Genomic DNA, 23,316 nt, shown 5'->3' on the forward strand with positions numbered 1-23,316 from the left:
CTTGCCGTGTGGTAGCAGAGGGAACAGTCTATGACTTAGGTGGCTGGAGTCTTTGACCATTTTTACGGCCTTCCTCTGACACCGCCTGGTATAGAGGTCCTCGATGGCAGGCAGCTCAGCCCCAGGGATATACTGGGCCGTTTGCTCTACCCTCTGTAGCGCCTTACGATCGGATGCCAAGCAGTTGCCATACCAAGCGGTGATGCAGCCAGTCAATGCTCTTGGGTGCAGCTGTAAAACTTTGAGGATCTATAGGCCTACTACATGACTGTCAGTGGTGTAATGTGTCTGCATAGGAAACACACAAGCACCATTTCTTATCAGTCTTTACATTTCAATACATTTGTCTAGGCTTGTCTTATCAGTGTACTTTTGAAGCATGATCTGTGTGCCTGCCCTGGATACTCAAGGCAGTGTGAGTTTTTTCTGTGCAGTGGGAGGGACTGGAAGGTGTGAAAGCCCTGCTGAAGACTATACAGTGCCTTCAGAATGTATTCAGATCCCTTGACTTTTTCCAAATTTTGTTAGGTTACAGCCTATTCAGCTTATTCTAAAATGTATTAAATTGTTTTTTCCCCCCATCAATCTACACACAATAACCCATAATGACAAAGTAAAAACAGGTTTAGCAAATCTATTATGAATAAAAAACGGAAATATCACATTTACAAAAGTATTCAGACCTTTTACTCAGTACTTTGTTGAAACAACTTTGGCAGCGATTACAGTCAAGTCTTCTTGGGTATGACATTACAAGCTTGGCACACCTGTATTTGGGGAGTTTCTTCCATTCTTCTTTGCAGATCCTCTCAAGCTCTGTCAGGTTGGATGGGGAGCGTTGCTGCACAACTATTTTCAGGTTTCTCCAGAGATGTCCGATCGGGTTCAAATCCGGGCTCTGGATGGGCCACTCAAGGACATTTAGGGACTTGTTCTGAAGCCACTCCTGCGTTGTCTTGGCTCTGTGGTTAGGGTTGTTGTCCTGTTGGAAGGTGAAACTTTGCCCCAGTCTGGAGGTCCGGAGCACTCGAGTAGGTTTTCATCAAGGATCTCTCTGTATATTGCTCTGTTCATCTTTTCCTCGATTCTGACTAGTCTCCCCATCCCTGCCGCTGAAAAACATCCCCACAGCATGATGCTGCCACCACCATGCTTCACCGAAGGGATGGTGCCTAGTTTCCTCCAGATGTTATGCTTGGCAATCAGGACAAAGAGTTCAATCTTGGTTTCACCAGACCAGAAAATCTTTCTTCTAATGGTCTGAGTCTTTAAGTGCCTTTTGGCAAACTCCAAGCAGGCGGTCGTGCCTTTTACTGAGGAGTGGCTTCCATCTGGCCACGACGATAAAGGCCTGATTGGTGGAGTGCTGCAGAGATGGTTGTCCTTTTGGAAGGGTCTCCCATCTCCACAGAGGAATTCTGGATTCTTGGTCACCTCCCTGACCAAGGCCCTTCTCCCCCGAATGTTCAGTTTGGCCGAGCGGCCAGCTGTAGGAAGAGTCTTGGTGGTTCCAAACTTCTTCCATTTAAGAATGATGGAGGCCACTGTGTTCTTGGGGACCTTCCATACTGCATAAATGTTTTGGTACCCTTCCCCAGATGTGTGCCTCGACACAATCCTGTCTTGGAGCTCTATCCTTCAACCTCACGGCTTGGTGTTTGCTCTGACATTCACTGTAAACTGTGGGACCTTATATAGACGAGTGTGTGCCTTTCCAAATAATTTCCAATCAATTGAATTTACCATATGTGGACTTTAGTCAAGTTGTAGAAACATCTCAAGGACAATCAATGGAAACAGGATGCACCTGAGCTCAATTTTGAGTCTCATAGCAAAGGGTCTGAATTCTTATGTAAATAAGGTTTTTCCATTTTCTATTTGTCTTTTTTTTAAATACATTTGCAAATATTCACTGTTTTCTCTGTGTCTTTATGGGGATGTTGAAATCAGGCAACTGTTTGGTTCTGAATGAGAGTTGAAAATACATAATTTAGAGAGGTCTATGTCTGGGTCAAATCAAGGCTGGTCCAGACCAGACAAAATCTGAACCAAACCTAGAAGTCTATGATTGGTTCAGACTACACGAAAGACGTCCCAAAAGCATCCGCGTCGGTCCATGCTTACTGGGGTGTAGCCTGTGTTGCCTGAAATATATTTTTACGAATGCCCATCTATGTGGTAAGCCTACCGTTTGTAAACACCCCCCAAAAAAGACTTCCAAAAGAATTCGGCTTGTGCTTACTGGGGTGTAGCCTACCCCGTCGGCCGCAATTGAACTTTATGAACGCCCATCCATGTGATAGGCCATTGCATTGGCTTTATTAGTCCTGTTTCCAATGACTAATCAATTTGCCTATTTAAATTGTGAATATCAGCTACCAAACTTTATCAGGAGTTATCGCGAGCCAGGCCTATTTACAACGTGTTTACACAGCGGGAAATGCAGAAGTATTTTATTTTTCTCTATGCTCAGCTTGTCAAAGAAATTGACGGATACAAACTTGAAACCATTGAAAATTAAGTGAAACTCCTGACGACAGTTGTGATTATCCATTCCATTTGGTCAGTTTTACTTTGACCTGTCCTGTTTTTAGGATATGTTGTTTGTTAACATGACAGCGCGTTTTTTTTATTTGATTCGGTTAGGCAATTTGATCGGAGAAACCTGCATGATGTAGAAAGTGTCCATGTCATACAAGTGTTATACATTTTGTCTCCAGGCTGTAGGCTACAGAAAAGGTCACAATCTTTATAACATATTCTTTATCTGCTACATGATTTATGTTAGATGCTTGTTTTTATGGAACGTTGGTGGAGCGCCGCAGCAATGCGTCTCTCCAAAAACCGAGGTAAAGAGGGTTTCAGGTTGGATATTCGCCTGTACTTTTCCTTACGTCCACCAATAGCAGTTAGGGACCGTTAACATAGTGACAAATCAAATGTAACAAATTTAAATAGCTCTATAACCATTACTCTTAAAACTTTCAAAACTGGTTGGAGCTAACCCAATGGCATAGACACATATTGCACATACTTTTTTTGTAGTTTTTCTTCTCACATGTTTTTACATGAATTTTTCAGACTTTCACATTTCAATAGCTCCTTGGTCATGTGACCACCTGAATTCAAACTAGGTTCAGAATGTCCACTGACCACCCTTATATATTGCACACCCTTTAGTTTATCCATTTTAATCTCACACGTTTTTACATACATTTTTCAAATGTCAATAGCTCCTTGGTCATGTCACCTACTGACTTCAAGCAAGGTTCAGAATGTCCACTGACTTCCCTTATATAGTCAGTGGACTATAGTTATTCCATTGTACTGGATCTAATACATATTAGCATTTTACATACATTCAGAAGTGTAATACTTTTTTGTGACATACTGTGAAAACTCCCTTGACTGCTGGCTCTGTCACTTTCAGACATGTGGCAGGTAGCCTCGTGGTTAGAGTGTTGGGCCAGTAACTGAAAGGTTGCTAGATTAAATCCCAGAGCTGACATCATTTGTTCTGCCCCTGAACAAGGCAGGTAAACCTCTGTTCCTAGGCTTTCATTGTGAATAAGAATTTGTTCTTAACTGACTTGTGTAGTTAAATTAAGGTTTTACTTCCCATCATTTTAAAAATGTATTTCACCTTTATTTAACCAGGTAGGCAAGTTGAGAACAAGTTCTCATTTACAACTGCGACCTAGTCAAGATAAAGCGAAGCAGTGCGACAAAAACAACACAGAGTTACACATAAACAAACATACAGTCAATAACACAATACATAAAAATAAAAAATGAATGTACAGTGTGTGCAAATGTAGAAGAGTCGGGAGGTAGGCAATAAATAGGCCACAGGGGCGAAATAATTACAATGTAGCATTAACACTGGAGTGACAGATGTGCAACTGATGACGTGTAAGTAGAGATACTGCGGTGCAAAAAAAGCAAGAGGGTAAGTAATAATGTGGGGATGAGGTAGTTGGGTGTGCTGTTTACAGATTGGCTGTGTACAGGTACAGTGATAGGTAAACTGCTCTGACAGCTGATGCTTAAAGTTAGAGAGGGAAATAAGTCTCCAGCTTCAGTGATTTCTGCAATTCGTTCCAGTCATTGGCAGCAGAGAACTGGAAGGAAAGGTGGCCAAAGGAAGTGTTGGTTTTGGGAATGACCAGTGAAATATACCTGCTGGAGAGCGTGCTCCTATGGAGCTATGGTGACAAGTGAGCTGAGATAAGGCGGGGCTTTACCTAGCAAGGACTTATAGATGACCTGGAGCCAGTGGGTTTGGCGACATGTAGTGAGGGCCAGCCAACGAGAGCATACAGGTCGCAGTGGTGGGTGGTATATTGGGCTTTGGTGACAAAACAGATGGCACTGTGATAGACTACATCCAGTTTGCTGAGTAGAGTGTTGGGGGCTATTTTGTAAATGACATCGCCGAAGTCAAGGATCGGTAGGATAGTCAGTTTTACGAGGGTATGTTTGGCAGCATGAGTGAAGAAGGCTTTGTTGCGAAATAGGAAGCCGATTCTAGATTTAATTTTGGATTGGAGATGCGAGTGAGTCTGGAAGGAGAGTTTACAGTCTAACCAGACACCTAGGTATTAGTAGTTGTCCACATATTCTAGGTCAGAACCGTCCAGAGTAGTGATGCTAGTCAGGCAGGAGGGTGCGGGCAGTAATCGGTTGAAGGGCATGCACTTAGTTTTACTACATGTAAAAGCAGTTGGAGGCCACGGAAGGAGTGTTTTATGACGTTGAAGCTCATTTGCAGTTTTGTTAGCACAGTGTCCAAAGAAGGGCCAGATGTATACAGAATGGTGTCGTCTGTGTAGTGGTGGATCAGAGAATCATCAGCAGGTCACCATAGAAACACCCACCCGTAGCACGCACTCCAGTAGGTATATCTCACTGTTCATCCCCAAAGCCAACGCTTACATTGGCCGCCTTTCCTTACAGCTCTCTGCTGCTAGTGACTGCAACGAATTGCAAAAATCGCTGAAGTTGGAGACTTATATCTCCCTCACTAACTTTAAGCATCAGTTATCTGAGCAGCTTACTGATTGCTGCAGCTGTACACAGTCCATCTGTAAATAGCCCATCCAACTACCTACCTCATCCCCATATTGTTTTAATTGACTTTTTTTGCTCTTTTGCACATCAGTATTTCTACTTGCACATCTATCACGACAGTGTTAATTTGCTAAATTGTAATTACTTCGTTACTATGGCCTATTTATTGCCTTACCTCCTTATTCCATTTGCAAACACTGTATTTAGATTTTTCTACTGTATTATTGACTGTGCTTTTGTTTATCTGTGTTGATGTTTTTTGTTGCACTGCTTTGCTTTATCTTGGCCAGGTCGCAGTTGTAAATGAGAACTTGTTCTCAACTGGCCTACCTGGTTAAATAAAGGTGAAATAAAATAAATAAAAGTGTAGTTATTGGAGGTGCATCTTGGTCAGTTTAGCTCAGAACATGCAGCCCGAGTCAATTGGCCACCTAATCCTGCATAATGAGCGGGCCGGTCGTGAACTTCAGTCATTCCAAATAATATCATCTGATCAAGGTCTGGGCCACGCGCTAATTAGAAACTCCCACGTTTCTCCTGAAGTCAAAACAGGAAGCTCAACTTCACACCGGAAGTGTATTGGTTGGGGTTAACCATGATTGAATTTTTTTAAATTTACAATACAGACAAAAAGTCAGTGTTTTTCATAGAAAAACGGTAATTTTCCACTTTATAATTATGCAAAACAACCAAACTCCAAGCGGAGACTCATAAAGCAACGAAAGTCTGTTTACAATTTAACGCCTGCTGGCCGTTCTTCATTGAGTTAGCAATTCTAGTTACCAACTAGCATAGCCAGATTAAACGCAACGTTAGCTAGCTGATGGTTAATGCAATTAACTATAGCTATGACTATGTATTTCTATTAGCAACAAAGTAAATGTTTGAAGAAAACAACATGTTCAGTTCCTAGCTGGTAATTGTCACTTTTTTTTATTGCTGCATGTAGCTAGCTACTATTCAACATATTTTCTCCATTCTGCTGCATTCAGCTGGCCCCTCCACTGCCTGTCACCATGCCTGCTCTGCTGGACAGACCGAAGCTGTCCAACGCTATGGCCAGAGCCCTCCACAAACACATAATGAGAGAAAGGGAGCGTAAAAGACAAGGTGAGATATCACAAGGCTTTGCTTGACTACTGCATTCCTCACCAACCGTAACTGGAAGCCTGATTTGCTTCCACAATTATCTTGTTGGAATTGGTGCACATTTCTCATTGTTCTCAAGGTGATTTATTTTCTTCCTAATCTCAGAGGAGGAAGAAGTGGACAAGATGATGGAGCAGAAGATGAAAGAGGAAGAAGAGAGAAAGAGAACAAAAGAGATAGAGGAGAGGATGTCCTTGGAGGAGACCAAAGAACAGGTCAGAGAAAGTCATAATAACATACAAACAGATGGAGATCAATCAGAGAAATAACTTGTTCACCTTAACCCTCTCTTCCTCTCCCTCTTCCTCCTCACAGGTGATGAAGATGGGGGAGAAACTGCAGGGACTTCAGGAGGAGAAGCATCAGCTCTTCCTCCAGCTGAAGAAGGTCCTGCACGAGGAGGAGAAGAGACGCAGGAAGGAGCAGAGGTGAGAGGAATTGAGCCTCTATGACTCCTCGGGTGCATCTCAATAATCTTAAGTGGCTTTCTTTCCTTGTCTTGTTTCCTTAATATTTACCTACATGGAAACAGCTTAGGTGAAAACAGTTTGGATGCCTGGATGTGTCTAGAAATGTGCTTTTTCCGGTCAAGCTTCCTTAACATAGTGTCCTTTTTTGTTTTTGTTTTAAAGGCTCTTAAAATCCCATGTATTACTATTGTTATTATAACGTTAATGTAGGTGTAGAAAAAGTCAAGGTCAAGGATCCACTTTAGATGACTGAAATGCAATACTCACAGTTTGGATTAGGAATGTGATTGTAGTAAGGCCATAGATATCAGGATTTGCTGATTGTTTGAGTTCTCCTGTCAGATATCTCACCTGTTTTTACCTCTCCTGCAGTGACATCACAACACTGACGTCAGCCAGCTACCAGCCCAGTCTAACCATGCACACAGGACAGCATCTACTTAACATTGAATGTAAGGTTTAGTCTACATCTGTTCATAAATGCAATCTCCTATCAATTACATAATAATCATAATAATATGGTCATCTACCAGACCTTTTGATTTTCGATATATGTGGCACATTGTTTCTCTCCACAAATGTCTTCAGTGACTTCACTGACACCTGTCACTTCACTATACTTCTCCCTCATCCCTTTTTTTTGTTCTCTCTTCCCTCTGTCAGGCAGTCCAGTCAGTCACAACAGGGCCGGGGGACTGCTGTCGGAGCGCAGTAAGCAGTTGTTTCCAACACCGGTCAACCCGGTGAGTGGCAACTGGCAAGCCCTCCACATGTGTAATATCCTTTCTAACCATTTGAGAGCTTTCTATGAAGCACACTTTTCACTTGTGTCTGAGGAGCAATGTGGTCAATAAATGGAGTTCCAGACATCACTATTCGGTCCAAGCTGGAATCAAATCCTTAACTCTGTAGTTCCAAACACCACACCCCTACCCACTGAGCCATAGAAAATGTCAATGATGCCAACAGACGCATAACCCGTGCTCTGTGTGATTTGCTTAGAGTGACCGTTTCACTCTCCTCGCTCCACAGGGTCGTCACTACCAGAACCAGGCTGGGTTCAGTGCGGGCCCGGCTGAGCACGGACAGTTTGGGGGTAGTCAGTCGGTCCACGAGAGCTACGGCGTGGCCCAGACACAACACCCCTCCACCTACGCCCCCGGCCCCTCTGTACCTGTCAGCTTCGCCAGCAGCTCCCAGATCAGAGGTAGGATGTGTGTGGCTGGGATTTTAATTTGAAATTCAGTTAAGTTGATTTTCGTTTTCAGACCTGATTTGCTAGTTTTTAATTTAGTTTTAGTTGTATAAAATATTTTGTCTTTGTTTTGGTGTAAGGGAGGCTAGGAGCCATTTGCGTTGAATAGTTTGTGGATTTGTTATAGTTTGTAGGTTTGAAATCTCAATGTGACTTGGTTTTAAAAGGACTAGCACTGAAGCTGGTGCAAAAAAATATGATGGAAGGAAACTGAACATAGTTCATGATGGTTTTTATTTTATTTAGTTTTGGAGTGAAATATAATAATTTAAGTATAGCTTTAGTTTTTCAAATGGTTTTGTTAATTATCTTATTTCAGTTTATGAAATAGATTATAGCATCCTAACAGGTTTACTGTTGCCTTAAACTATTCATGTCCATAACGGACATTTTTCAATAGGGGAGAGTGGGATAGGTTCTGCCACTTTTTACATTCCGCATCACTCCGTCAAGGGAAATAAAGTATTCTTTCTAACAAAGATATCAAACAAAAATATAAACGCAACATTTTAAAATTCTCAGATTTTTCTGAGTTACAGTTCATATGAAGAAATCAGTCAAAATGAAATTAATTTATTAGGCCCTAATTTATGGATTTCACATGACCGGGATAATCAGATATGCATCTGTTGGTCACAGATACCTTAAAAACAAATATGGCCTCACAATGGGCCTCAGGAACTTGCCATTGCCATTGATAAAATGCAATTGTGTTTGGTGTTCGAAGCTTATGCCTGCCCATACCACCTCCACTATGTGGCACTATGTTCACAACGTTGACATCGGCAAACCGATCGCCCACACATCGCCATACACATGGTCTGCGGTTGTGAGGCCGATTGGATATAGTGCCAAATTCTCTAAAACGACGTTGGAGGAAGCTTATGGTAGAGAAATTAACATTGAATTCTCTGGCAACAGCTCTGGTGGACATTCCTACAGTCAGCATGCCAATTGCCCACTACCTCAAATCTTGTGACATATGCGGTATAATGTTGTGACAACGGCACATTTTAGAGTGGTCTTATATTGTCCCCAGCACAAGGTGCACCTGTGTAATGATCATGCTGTTTAATCACTTTCCAAATATACAACACCTGTCAGGTAGATGTCTTGGATATTTTATTTCAGCTCATGAAACATGGTACCAACACTTTACATGTTGCTTTATATTTTTGTTCTGTTTACATATATTTCAGAATGTTGTGAATCCTTGGAAATAATCAGAATTCATGTAAACATTACAGTTTTGAAAACATAACTGTACAAAAAAAGTGGTCTCTTGGCACAACTTACCCTGGGTATGGGGTAAACTGAGCTGTGGGACAGGGACAAGTTAAGCCACCTACAAATGTCTGTACTTAATGAAATATTACAACTACCTTTTTAAAACCATGTCTATGTTTTATATACAGTGTATTACAGTGCATTCAGAAAGTATTCATACCCCTTGACTTATTCCACATTTTGTTGTGTTACAGCCTGAATTCATTTTGGTAATTGTATTGAAAATGTAATACAGAAATATACTTTTTCCATAAGTATTCACAACCCTTAGTCAATACTTTGTAGAAGCACGTTTGGCAGTGATTACAGCTGTGAGTCATTCTGGGTAAGTCTCTAAAAGCTTTCCCCGCCTGGATTGTGCAACATTTGTCCATTATTCTTTTCAAAATTCTGTCAAATTGGTTGTTGATCATTGCTTGACAACCATTTTCAAGTCTTGTCATAGATTCTCAAGAAGATTTCATTCAAAACTCTAGCTTGGCCACTCAGGAACATTCACTCTCTTCTTGGTAAGCAATTCCAGTGTAGATTGTTCCTTGTGTTTTAGGTTATTGTCCTGCTGAAAGGTGAATTAATCTCCCCGTGTCTGGTGGAAAGCAGACTGAACCAGGTTTCCCTCTAGGATTTTGCCTGTGCTTAGCTTCGTTCTGTTTCTTTTTTATCCTGAAATACTCCCCAGTCCTTAATGATAAAAAGCACAACCATAACATGATGCAGCCACCACTATTCTTGAAATTATGGAGAGTGGTACTTAGTAATGTGTTATATTGGATTTGTCCATCACATAACACTTTCAGGACAAACAGTGTATTACTTTGCCACATTTGTTTTACAGTATTACTTTAGTGCCTTGTTGCAAACAGGATGCATGTTTTGGAATATTTGAATTCTGTGCAGGATTCCTTCTTTTCACTCTGTCAATTAGGTTAGTATTCTGGAGTAACTACAATGTTGTTGATCCGTCCTCAGTTTCCTATCACAGCCATTAAACTCTGTTTTAGTCTCCATTGGCCTCATGATGAAATCCCTGAGGGTTTTCCCTCCTCTCCGGCAACTGCGTTAGGAAGCATGCATCTATCTTTGTAGTGACTGGGTGTATTGATACACCATCCAAAGTGTAATTAATAACTTTACAATTTTCAAATGGATGTTCAATGTCTACTTTTAAATAGATTTTTACCCAGCTAGCAATAGGTGCCCTTCTTTGCGAGGCATTGGAAAACGTCCCTGGTCTTTGTGGTTGAATGACTAGTGTTTGAAATTCATTGCTCAACTGAGGGACCTTAGAGATAATTGTATGTGTGGGGTAAAGAGATGAGGTGGTCATTAAAAAAAGAATCATGTTTAACACTATTATTGCACACAGTGAGTCCATGCAGATTACTATGTGTCTTGTTAAGCACAATTTTACTCCTGAACTTATTTAGTCGTTCCCTAACAGAGGTGGATGCCTATTATTTCTCCTTTTCATTTTTTATTAATTTGTTAAAACAAATTCTAAAAACATAACTCCTATGACAAAACCAATCTGAATGTAATCTATAACACAGCAAAATGTGGAAAAAGTCAAGGGTTGTGAATTCTTGCTGAAGGACCTATATATGCTTTTAAACAATTTGATTCTTAAATGTATTTTTTTTTTAAGATCGATGCTGATCATTGAGAAAATTTGAGCAAATAATTCTAAGCACAACTTTGATTGACAGTGGAGGTATGATAGATGACATCAATGTGGCCTGTCTAGACACTTGTACTAACTATGTTGAAAGAATTTCATGAGTTTCCACCAAACAGAATTTGGTCTGTGGCACGTGTTGATATTGTACTAAAGATAGTACTAGGATGTGAATGGGTTAATACCTTAATACCCAATCTGATTGTTTCTGTCTCCTGCCTAGGTGTGTCTGCATTCCAGGCAATGCAGTACCTCCCTCATCAGCAGCCAGGCTATGCTGTTCATAGTCACTTCACATCCCAGCCTGGATTCATCCCTGGTGCTGGAATACCCCTTCAGAAGCAGTTGGAACATGCCAACCAACAGTCTGGCTTCACTGACGCGGTAAGACCACTGGTCAGACAGATAGAGGGGAAGATGCACTTTCAAGACGTGCCTATTATATAAGGTTGAGTTCTCTATTCAACCACGACACTTAGTTGTGAATCTGTTTTAATGTTTAAGTGCTTAGTGCGCAAATGTCAATTCAAATCGGAGTCCTCACTCTTACCTCTTGTCCTTTCCTTGTCTTTCCCTAAACTCCTCTTGTGTCTTTCCAGGGTGCTCTGAGACCCATGCACCCCCAAGCCCTCCATACGTCCGCTGCTAGCCTGCTCCCTACTCCCTCCATGGCTGTCCAGATCCCCACACCCAAGGTACACCTCATTACCCCCTCCCTACCCCACATCTTACTGTTACTGCCCACCGTTGATCCATCACCCGCATCAGAAATATGAGTGCCTCAGAAAAAGGTTATTTTGGAAAAAGTTGGTTATTGCTTTACTCGTGCTCTTTATTAAAGCATAGATTGAAAAGTGATTTGTATTTTTGTTTTCTTGCACAATTTGTCCAAGCTCTCATAGCCAAAGCCAGAGGAAAACCAGTGTGAATCTTGAGTATGAAATAATCTTAACAGTGAACGCAAACATCTTTAATGTGTCAACTATAATATTCAATTTCAATTATTACTTGGTCATTTAAAATATGCATGGTTTAGCTTAAAGGTCTTAGCTGTTGCTTGATAACATGACATTGGCGTTGTTCCGTCCACCAGGCCCCTTTCCAGAGCTCTCCCCAAGCGGCTCCCCGCAACGCTTTCCTCCCCCACACCCAGAGTGGACAGAGATTCTATCACCACAGCAAGTAACCATGGTTACCTGCCCAAACTACCTTTACCAGGAGTTCTTATCGTTGAGATTTCATAGGCTTCTAGAAGACTGGAATTATGGGACAGTAAAACTTGGATTTTGATGGTTGATTGTAAAGCCCAAACCTACAGGCTTGACTTTGTAGTAATATTTCTTGTATAGTTTATTTTGTTAGTGCTGTATTACTTTAGTTTTAGAGGCCTAGGGGTTCTAGGAAACCATTTTCTCCACTGTGAAACTGTATAGTGTTATACTTTGTCAATTTTATTGTGTGTTTGGATGTATTACCTTAAACTATTATGTCCGCAAAATAAATAAATAAAGCACACACCATTTCTAACAATTTGTGTCTTCTTTAATTTGTTTTGGGGCGGGGAGACATTCTGCACATTTTGGACTTTTGTGAATGCAAAAACCAAATGCCATAACTTTTTCTCATTCATGAGTTTGTACAAAGTAATAATGGGTCAAAACACTTGATGCTTCTCTCTATAGGTGACCCAGTGTGTCTACTAGCTAGCTACCTGCCCTGTTGGCAGCGCCTGTCGATAAGGTCTTTGCCCAGGCTTTGAGGGTAATGGAAGATAAGGGGCCGATTGCGCAAAGAAAGGACTTAGTCTTGTGCACGGACTTGATCAGATATCTGAAAGACTGAAATTGACACTGGAATTGGGTTGCTAGTTTAATTTCTCCCAAATGCTACTGTGTGACACTTGTTCAACTCCTACTCAAAGAACTGGCCCCAGATTCACAAAACACTTGCATAAGAATATTCTTAAGAAAGAAATTCCTCAATTATCTTAAGATTTAATGATTTTCCTACAAACCTCTCATATCTTGTTAGTCTTCTTAAATTGGTTGCCTAGCAACAACATTTATCTAGCAACGGCAATCCTATTTTCTACTGAGATTACTGTTCTAGTATGTTCTTGGGTTTAAAATAATAAATACTGAAACTTTCAGATGAGGTTTGTGAGTGAATTAAACATGTTCAATTGCTTTCATGAGCTTTTTCTCTCACTGCCCTGAGTTCAAGACAATGGGTTTTGCTATCTTGGAAGTAGGAACAAATCCCCCAACTTTATATTCAACAATCTAATTTCTTCTTAACTTCTTACTTAAAAGGAGAAACATAAGAAATAGCGCAAGTACATTTCCAATAACCTTTTTTGAGGAATAGCAACTGTGTTTAACTTTCATCATAAGTCTATAGTTAAGGAAAAAATGGCTGTTAAGACATTTCTTCTTAAGAAGGTTTTGTGAATCTGGGCCCTGGTCCGAGCATGTAAATCATGACACGTTATTTAGCAGACAGGTTTAGGTGCTATACGTTACACAAAATATTGAACAAGACAGAAGGGGCTCATTCAGAAGGGCGGATCGCTCGGAACGTCAGATAGAAATGGAACGTATAGACCTGACACAATCTCCATGTTCTAGAACTGGCACCAATTTCAATGCTGTATGCTATATTTCTATTGTAACATTCCAAGCACAGTGCTCCCGCTGAATGAGCTCCTAAACAGAACAGCATCCATCACTCATGCATAGAGTTGAAGAAGCCCTTGATGAATCGGAAAAATGTACAAAACAGACATTTGTGAGATTCTCACCCCTCCTCCCTTGACTAGGTACAGTAGTTACTTACGCCCTGCCCTCATAGGCGGCAATTTGTTTGTGAGAAAACACTTCTTTCTCTATTCTACCTTCTCTCTCCGTTTCATCTGTACAGGTGTTGACCTGTGTGCGTGTGTGTGTGTGTGGAGAGAATGTTTTGCCATTTCCAATTATTTATTGAATTGCGTTCCTAATTTAACCCAGAGAAGGGCGAGAAAGTACAGTGAAAGGGAGAGAGATTACAAAAACAAAAGTGGGAGAATAGCATTGACGTGGCCTTACTCCCTCCCTTTTCCAGGTCCAGTGCATCTTGTTAACTCCTGAAAGAGAGTGGGAGGACAAGGAAAGTACAGGGGTAGGACAGGTAGAAAAGGGGGAAAAAGGGAAGATGAAGTGATTGAGGAAGAGACACGTAGGGATAGGAAGGAGAGACAGAAAGAAAAAAAAGTGGACAGGATAATTTAGTGTGCATCAATACAAAACAGTTCACAAGTGCATTGAGGTACATACAGTATGGACTCCGAACATTCCAAAAATACAAAGATCCTTTCACATACCATCAAAATACAGTAACCCACCACACATTTAACAACCTTGACCTCACATAGTGCACATTTCATATACAGTGAGCTCCAAAGGTATTGGGACAGTGACACATCTGTTGTTTCTGCTCTGTACTCCAGCACTTTGGATTTGTGATGATACAATTACTATGAGGTTGAAGTGTAGACAGCTTTGATTTGAGGGTATTTTCATCCATATTGGGTGAACCATTTATAAATTAGTTTATAAATTACAGCACTTTTTGTACATATTCCCCCCATTTTAGTATTGGGACAAATTCATACGTGCAATGATTAGTTAGATCAAGTTGTGACTACAAACTTGATTGGTGCATTTGTTGTATGTTTTGGTTATATTTCAGATTATTTTGTGCACAATAGAAATGAGTGGTAAACAATGTATTGTGTCATTTTTTGTCATTTTTATTGTAACTAAGAATAGAATATGATTCTAAACACTTCTACCTTAATGTGGATGCTACCATGATTACGGATAATCCTGAATGAATCGTGAATAATGATGAGTGAGAAAGTTAGAGACATAAAAATGCTTGGTGGTATGATATTTGTGCAACTAGCTTTCTCCATCATTAATCATTATGCATCCAACAAGTTTGTAGAGTCACAAGCTTTGTGTAATCATTGGGCGCTAAGAATATGGAGCCAAATACTCAACTTTTGACCACTTTAATACACATAAGTGAATTTGTCCCAATACTTTTGGTCCCCTAAAATGGAGGGGGGAACATGTACAAAACGCTTTGTCATTTCTAAAACGGTCCACCTGATATCAAAGAAAATACCCTCAAAATTAAAGCTGACAGTCTGCACTTTAACCTCAGTCATTATCGTTTCAGAGCCAAAACAACCAAAAATGTGTCACTGTCCCAATACTTTTGGAGCTCACTGTAAATACACCATTACATTCACACAAATACACCAAGCATTGGAATCTATATAAAACAACTCTTTATATATACATGTGCTCATACATAAATACTGTAAATAAATAACAACATATGTAAGCAAGTAATACGTGCATAAGGGGTAGGCAAGTCTATTGCTGTAACAGTACTGTACCTTTCACAGATTTCATATAATATACAGTGCATTCGGAAAGTATTCAGTCCCCTTGACTTTTTCCACATTTTGTTACGTTACAGACTTATTCTAAGATTGATTAAATAGTCCCCCCCTCATCAATCTACTCACAATACCCCATAATTACAAAGCAAAAACTGTTCTTTTAGAAATTTTAGCAAATTTATTTAAAAAATTAAAAACTGAAATATTACAGAAACAATATTCTCTGGTCTGATGAAACCAAGATTGAACTCTTTGGACTGAATGCCAAGCGTCACGCCGGGAGGAAACCTGGCACCATCCCTACTGTGAAGCATGGTGGTGGCAGCATCATGCTGTGGGGATGTTTTTCAGCGGCAGGGACTGGGAGACTAGTCAGGATCGAGGGAAATATGAATGGGCCAAAGTACAGAGAGATCCTTGATGAAAACCTGCTCCAGAGCGCTCAGAAGGTTCATATACCAACAGGACAACGACCCTAAGCACATAGCCAAGGCAACGCAGGAGTGCCTATTGGACAAGTCTCTGAATGTCCTTGAGTGGCCCAGCCAGAGCCCGGACTTGAACCCGATCGATCTGTGGAGAGACCTGAAAATAGCTGTGCAGCAACACTTCCCATCCAACGTGACAGAGCTTGAGAGGATCTGCAGAGAAGAATGGGAGAAAGAAAAGAAAGAAACTCCCCAAATACAGGTGTGCCACGTTTGTAGCTTCATACCTAAGAAGACTCGAGGCTGTAATCATTGCCAAAGGTGTTTCAACAAAGTACTGAGTAAATACTTATGTAAATGTGATATTTTAGTTTTCTTTTGTATTTTATTTGCAAACATTTCTAAAAACCTGTTTTGCTTTGTCATGATGGGGTTTTGTGTAAATTGATGAGGGAAAAAAACTATTTAATCCATTTCAGAATAAGGCTGTAAAGGTAACAAAATGTGGAAAAAGTCAAGGGGTCTGAATACTTTCCGAATGCAATGTACATGGAAAAACAAGACATCCCCAGTATATTGTATAGTACTCTTAAACAATTCCCTTGTTTCAACATGTTTTTCAAAACAGACATATACTGTAGTGTGAATGAAGACTACAACCAGGTAAACCAACAGTAACATTTCAAACACAGGAGGCTGCTGAGGGGAGGACGGTTCATAATAATGGCACATTGTCCATGTGTTTGAGGCCATTCCATTTGCGCCGTTACAGACATTATTATGTATTTGATTCCATTCCACCTATTCCACTCCAGCCTTTCCCATGAGCCCGTCCTCCACCAATTAAGATGCCACCAACCTCCTGTGATATAAAAACAAATAAATAAGTCGCCTGGGGGACCAGCTAAAGTGTTTCAGTGCGTCCTTAGGCAAAGTAAAACATGTACCTAAGCTTGGCTGATAAAAAAGACATACAAATAAATAAGATACATTCAGAAAGACCTTGATCAACATTAACCATAACTCCTGTTGTGCCAACGTCTCTGCAGTTCAAGGTCTTGAATAGAGATGTTCTCCAAAAAGCAGTCTTGGAGTTGCCTTCCCCTTGGTCCATAGACATACAGTGTTATGTACGTGTAACCTGGCAATGCACGTGCATGTTAAAAAGTGTCCTGTGGCATCACACACACACACACACACACACACACACACACGCGTACGTGTCCAGGCACTTTTGTCACAGGCAGTGTGTGTATGAGGTGACATGTAGTTCAGTTGGGATACAGAAAGCCTTTGCATTTACCTGCAGTGTCTTATTTAGCCATGGCCTTGATGGCAACTGCAGCCTCCTCATTCATCGCAGACAGAACAGTGATCTGGGAAACAAACAAAAATACATTCATTTTAATTATCAGAACAGTGTAGTAGAAGTAAACTAGGTGTGTCTATCTTAGGCTGTGACATCATCCCTTTCCCTAAGACTTGAAGCAATTGTTACCCCCAAACCAGTGGAGGCTACTGAGGGGAGGACGGCTCCTAATCATGGCTGGAACAGAGCAAATGGAATGGCATGTTTTTGATACCATTCCACCTATTTCGCTCCAATCATTACCACGAGCCTGTCCTCCCCAATTAAGGTGCCACCAACCTCCTGTGCCCTAAACCATAACACTTTGCAGAGTGCTGCTGAGAGCATGATATCGATTCCCAGTAGAGACTGGTATGTGCTACATACTGTACAGTCTTACTCCCAAATTCCATGTATCCCTAGTCCTGCCAGTCTTCATTGATAAGTGAGGGTATTTGTGTACTCTGCTAATTTTAACTATTTGTGACAGGGACATTCAATTCCCAGAAGTAATGTAAGTATACAGGTTCAATATGACTATAGCAGCTATAATACGTACGGAATCAGTGGTGGAAAAAGTACTCAATTGTCATACCTCAGTATAAGTAAAGATACCGTAGTGGAAAATTACTTATGTGAAAGTCACCCAGTAAAATACTACTTCAGTAAAAGTCTTAAAGTGTTTGGTTTTAAATATACTAAAGTATCAAAAGTTAAAGTAAAAAAATATATATATTTCAAAATCTTTATATTAAGCACACCAGATTTGTGTGTTTTTAAATTTACGGATAGCCAGGGACACACTCCAACACTCATTTACAAACAAAGCATTTGTATTTGGTGAATCCACCAGATCAGAGGCAGTAGAGATGACCAGGGATGTTCTCATCATTGGTGTGCGAATTGGACCATTTTCCTGTCCTGCTAAGCATTCAAAATGTAACGAGTACTTTTGGGTGTCAAGGAAAATGTATGGAGTAAAAAGTACAATATTTTCATAAGGAATGTAGTAAAGTAAAAGTTATCAAAAATATGAATAGTAAAGTACAGATAGCCCCCAAAAATACTTAAGTAGTACTTTAAAGTATTTTTACTTAAGTACTTCATCCCATTGTATGGAATTTCCACCACACACAGGGTAAATGGATCAGAAGAGGAGTGGAAAACATGAATCAGATATGTCTACCTACACAACTGCTTATGTAGAGGAGGTACAAAGGACTGAATAAGGACAATAACATCTCTGGACTTAAGCAAAAGTTCTACTCCCATGCAACACTGTGTCTTACAAAACCGCCATGCTTAATAGCAACGTAGGCAATTTCTTGTCGAAGGGAGAATCATAGAAGAAGTAGGATGAGGAACACCACTGACCAGAATCTCTTCTCCAGCGTCGTACTTGGTTTCGATTTCTTTGCCCATGTCTCCTTCTGGCATCTTCAGGTCCTCTCTCACTTCACCGCTGTCCTGGAGCAGAGACAAGTAACCATCCGTGATCCCAATCAACTGCAAGGGGAAGAGAGGAGGGAGGGAAAGGAGGATGACAGAAAAGAGAGATGCATGAAAAGTACTCTCTTTTCATTTCTGACCCTTTTGTGACTGCCCTGTCAATCAATCAATTAGAGCTCCTGTGTGCTCTCCAATCAACTGACTGTCATGTCCACCCACAGTGCCAGAGTCTCCCGCCATGAAAGAGGGTAAAAATGAACACAGGAGAAAAAACAGCTACCCAGTTGAGGTTCCCTATCCGGCTCAAAGGACCATGAGAAAGTTTGGAACTTGTGCTGGTGTAGGTCAAAGGCATTCCATCCCAGAGTTTTACTAGACACACCACTGTGATTACATTCCCCTACAAACTCCATTATGTGTTCCTCCACCCTCATTGACTTTTCCTCATGGCTTAAACAGCACTGGATTGGTACGGGAAAAATGCTAATGTCTCCACTGCCTATTAATAGGCTATAGCAGGGTTCTCCAACTGGCGGCCAGCGGGATGAATTTGGCCCGTGGGTGGTTTTATTTGGCCCCCCAAGTTTTCTGAGCAAAAACACAACATTTCACATTTTCATTGTTGGACATAAAAGACCATAAAACACCAGTAAATCAGTTCCAAATTATTACATTTTTGGAAATCTGTTCCTAAGTATTCCCATGCAGGCAATTTGCCGACGACAAATGATTTGTATTCATGTTCCGGCCCCCCGATCATCCGCTCAAGATAAAATCAGCCTGCGGCTGAATCTAGTTGATGATCCCTGGGCTATAGGGAGGTTCCACCATACTGCTGACACCTAGTCAATCCTCACAAATCTTCCAGTGTGAGTCAAGCAGGGGATTGAGTCAGGGAATTACAAATAGGGAATCAGAATGCACAAGGGACATCTAATACCAGTGACGTGGCCATTTTGTTTGAGAGTGAGTGTTACCTAATTGGCCATCTCACTCAAACCAGCAATACCTCTTTCTCACTACTTCTCCTTCTCTCCCTCTGTGCTTTCGTTCCAATGTCCTCTCACCTGGTAGTCTAGTCTCTTGATGTTGGGTACGTCCATGTTGTGGGTGGAGGGACAGATATCCTCATACTTCTTTCCGTTGAAGATGTCAATACCAACCATGTGGACCTGCCCATAAAGGAAAGATAACACAAACTGTTCAGGGAGTTGTAGACAATGCGTACAGACTCAGAAACAAGGGCAAGATAGTATGATGTCAGACACGCCTTCATGTCTGTACACCAGCCAGGGCTATACAAATGGTTACAGTCAAATCGGGCACCACTGACCTTAGCGTGGCCGTGTTTGCCGGTCTTGGACGTGGACATCTCCACAATCTTGCAGGGTCGTCCCTTCAGCACCACAAAGCCGTTCTTGCGCAGGGCCGAGCATTGCTGGGGGAAGGTGGCGGATGCCCCGGCATCGCCTGTCTGGAAGTCGACGTCTGCGTCTGCCATACCTGCTGCCGAGGCAATGATGTCACAGGGAGGAGGGGGAATGTGGGAAGAGTTTTTTTTTTAAAGAAAGAAAAAAAAGATTGCCTTTCATGACATAACACTCGCACTTGACTTTTCCCTCCCCCTACTAGCACTGACTTTACTGATAGCTACGTTATTGGGGGAAAATGAACTTACTATGACTGACATATGTGGTTGTCACAACCCAGCTATCTTATTAAGATGAATGCACTAACTGTAAGTCGCTCTGGCTAAGAGCGTCTGCTAAATGACAAAATGTAAACATAAAATGTTAATGAGGACTAAGAACTGGTTAATGACACCACTGGTAATGACATCACTGGTTATGACACCCCTCAGATACTGAGGAGTTCTGGGATTGGGGGAAGGGGGTCCAATTACTCCAAGTGGTCTACTTACCTCTAACTCAATTCTAATACATATTAGTTATGGCTTATTCTTGGGAAACAACCTATTTGCTGATACATCTACAATAGATGTTGAAAAGGTTTTGCTAAAGAATAAATAAAAAAAGAGAGTGTATTCCTGTATTCCTATTTCTAGCAATAAACACATTATTGAGCAATAGAAAAATGATGGCCTACTGCACTTGGTATGATGTTAACACTGTTTGCAGTGTAATGAAGTGTACAGTAGGCCTACACTGTCTCCTATTGTGAATTTTGAAGAATCATTTGAAATGTGTCCAAATGACCACACTCCAGTGGAATACTTGCATATTTGACTTAATAACGTTAAGAAATGCAACATTATGAATTGAATACAAAAATGAATAAAGAGCTGGTTCACTGACATTAGGAGAAAGAAAAAGATAATATTGAGCTAAATAAAGTAACGAGACAGGGCACCTCTTAAATGGACCAGTCAGCCATTGCCTACTCACTATGAGCAATAGGATATAACACTTTTCTGAAAAATGTATAGGCCTTCTCTATGCTACTCTTGTGCAATTGACACAAACATTGGAACATTTTCAAATAATGGACTATGGAAACAAGTATATTATTATAGCAATGCACGCGTGTGTCAGCCTTGGTAATAATGTCAATAATATTATAAGGGTCAACTTGCTGTTCTTGGTTGTAACGTCAAGAATATTATAACGGTCAACTTGTTGTTCTTGGTTATAACGTCAATAATATTATAACGGTCAACTTGCTGTTAGAATAATGGCAAAGGTATTGGTGGAAAGTTATATCCATTTAACAGAAAGAGCTACAAAAGTATTGCAACATATAGCATATTCCAATTAATTTACTGTGATTTAATTCGGTCTGCAGCCATAGCCTAGGCCTACTGGGAAACGACTGATTATACTGGTAGAGGCTTAACCACGGCGCTTGACACACACAAGGCCAATTTGAGACTATCGTTTGCACGTAAACACACATTCATAATATGGATATGTTCATTGACATATTAGTAACAGACAAACTGTCGCTGTCACATTTGTATAACACGCGTGTCTTCTCCGCAGTGTAGGAGCCTAGCGCGGCCTAGTGCGCACAAAACGTGAACCGGCTGTCAGTGACGGCATCGTTGCATGCATGCGCACTGCTTGGGGGCTGAGGCCCACTAACTAATATGGGGGCTCCGCTCCAGCCGAGAGGCAAGTGTAACATTGTTGCATGAACCACACAAGGAGAAATCGTGGTCTTGATACACTGAAAAGGCTACGTCGCACATTGCTGATAGGAATGTAGGCTACTAGAGTAAAATGACTAAGCTAATGCGCATGATAAGGCTACGGCGAGCATAGCGGTAGGTTTGAGTTTTGGTCCCAAGTTATTTTGGTCAATCTCTATGTGTAAAATCGTCCCACCGAAGATATGCATGACATTATACATTTCATTGGCTGATAGGTAACGGAAACTTTATCAGTGGGCATTGAGCAAGGGCAATTTAACAGCTTATTGCTTATAGACTATCAAACTTGATAGCCTACAATACAACAATGCAATGTTGTTTTATTGGTAGCTTATCATCTCATAATTGCTCACAAGTGAGCAGCTATGCAGAATGAAAATAAGGTGACAGCTATGAGCAGACGAGCATAGGCAATGTTAGTTAGTCTCACGCAAAATCACACCCGTTATATTCACGTTATGATAAGTAGGCTTAACTTACCCGGTGAACTAACGTTTCCACAATTTGTTTACTCTGTTCGCTTTACAAAACTATCAAGCCTTCCCACTTTTTTATGTCTTCCTTTTTCTCCCTTCGTCCGTAGCTACCGTTGTCTAGCTGGTGTCTACCGCCGCGATGCCTCTGTCTGTCGTACCTTATCTCCTAAATCAGCTCTCTTCTTCTCTCATTCCAGTCGCTTCCACTATCCTCCCTATTTTGTCCTGCGGCTCCGTCGAAATCGTTCTCGTTGGGGGAGGGGAGGGGGGGGCATACGCTTGGGTCAGCCGCCAGCCTAAAAAGAGTGGGAACCTTAAACCCACAATGTCCGTGGCCTAGCACTCTCCGCCTTTCGCTCACTCCCTCACCCAGCTTTTCCAAATACCCATGAAATGAACCTTGGCAATATTGTGCTTAGTGCGCAGGCGTGGTCACCCTCAATTCTCAGATTCTAGAACAGGGAGGGGGCGCAATCAACGGAACATCGAATGGAACCTCTCATTCACTGAGCATGGGGCCTCTCTCATTCATTCTAAGGACCGTTATTTTGGACATAGGTGATATGGGCGCTTTTATGCACCAAGTAAGCACTCTCGGATAATGACAAAGCCTCAATAAAAATTGATCCCTTATCCTTCACCATATTTCACTTTCAAGGGAATATTAGGATTAATATTGTTTTTAACCTTTTTTTAAAGTAGATTGTGCTTTTAGGGGGTTCTGGTTTTAATGCTGAAAATACATGTTTCTGATGTAGGCCTAATAACAGCGTCTCATTATTGGCAAAAGTATTTGCTCTTTGTAATAGGCTACCCATGGTGGTATTGCCCCCATGGTGGTATTGACATGGCGGCAGGCAGTCAAAGTCAGTGCGCAGTGATTGGCAGTTCGCGGAGCCGCTGGGTTAAATTTAGCCCAATGAAACATGAATCCGATGACCTATGTGTGGAGGGCTCGAGGGCCAGATGGGAGCTAAGATAAAATGGAGGGATGGGGAGTGTTGAGAGACTGGTGGGCATGCGAGTCAGGGCATGGGTCGGAGCAAAGACAGGGACGGGGGTGCTTGTGCTGACTGATTTGGCGCTG

The 23,316-nt window shown here is 41.2% G+C and overlaps 2 protein-coding genes across 8 annotated transcripts; one reads left to right on the plus strand and one right to left on the minus strand.

Moving 5' to 3' along the window:
- Positions 1–5,632: 5,632 nt before the first annotated feature.
- On the plus strand, positions 5,633–12,436 carry LOC135510676 (G protein pathway suppressor 2-like). Of its 3 annotated transcripts, XM_064931775.1 has the most exons (11): positions 5,633–5,727; positions 6,063–6,180; positions 6,325–6,434; positions 6,535–6,647; positions 7,062–7,141; positions 7,353–7,432; positions 7,692–7,896; positions 11,130–11,290; positions 11,506–11,601; positions 11,800–11,841; positions 12,000–12,089. In XM_064931775.1, the coding sequence occupies exons 2-10, from the start codon at positions 6,087–6,089 to the stop codon at positions 11,806–11,808; spliced, it is 948 nt and encodes a 315-aa protein (XP_064787847.1). In that variant the 5' UTR covers positions 5,633–5,727; positions 6,063–6,086; the 3' UTR covers positions 11,809–11,841; positions 12,000–12,089. The 3 variants fall into 3 exon arrangements, with proteins under 3 accessions (XP_064787847.1, XP_064787845.1, XP_064787846.1); XM_064931773.1 differs by lacking the exon at positions 11,800–11,841 and having other exon boundaries at positions 12,000–12,436; XM_064931774.1 differs by lacking the exon at positions 11,800–11,841 and having other exon boundaries at positions 7,722–7,896; positions 12,000–12,436.
- Positions 12,427–22,622, minus strand: LOC135510678 (eukaryotic translation initiation factor 5A-1). Of its 5 annotated transcripts, none has more exons than XM_064931780.1 (6): positions 22,388–22,622; positions 19,918–20,087; positions 19,652–19,756; positions 18,510–18,641; positions 17,091–17,163; positions 12,427–14,030 (listed from the first exon to the last, which is right to left on the minus strand). In XM_064931780.1, exons 2-5 carry the CDS (start codon positions 20,083–20,085, stop codon positions 17,101–17,103), a joined length of 468 nt encoding a protein of 155 aa, XP_064787852.1. In that variant the 5' UTR covers positions 20,086–20,087; positions 22,388–22,622; the 3' UTR covers positions 12,427–14,030; positions 17,091–17,100. The 5 variants fall into 5 exon arrangements, with proteins under 5 accessions (XP_064787852.1, XP_064787853.1, XP_064787848.1 ...); XM_064931781.1 differs by having other exon boundaries at positions 19,918–20,090; XM_064931776.1 differs by having other exon boundaries at positions 22,234–22,622.
- Positions 22,623–23,316: the final 694 nt, after the last annotated feature.

The sequence above is a fragment of the Oncorhynchus masou genome, chromosome 23 (assembly GCF_036934945.1).
Source record: "Oncorhynchus masou masou isolate Uvic2021 chromosome 23, UVic_Omas_1.1, whole genome shotgun sequence".
In the NCBI taxonomy this organism is placed as follows: Eukaryota; Metazoa; Chordata; class Actinopteri; order Salmoniformes; family Salmonidae; genus Oncorhynchus; species Oncorhynchus masou.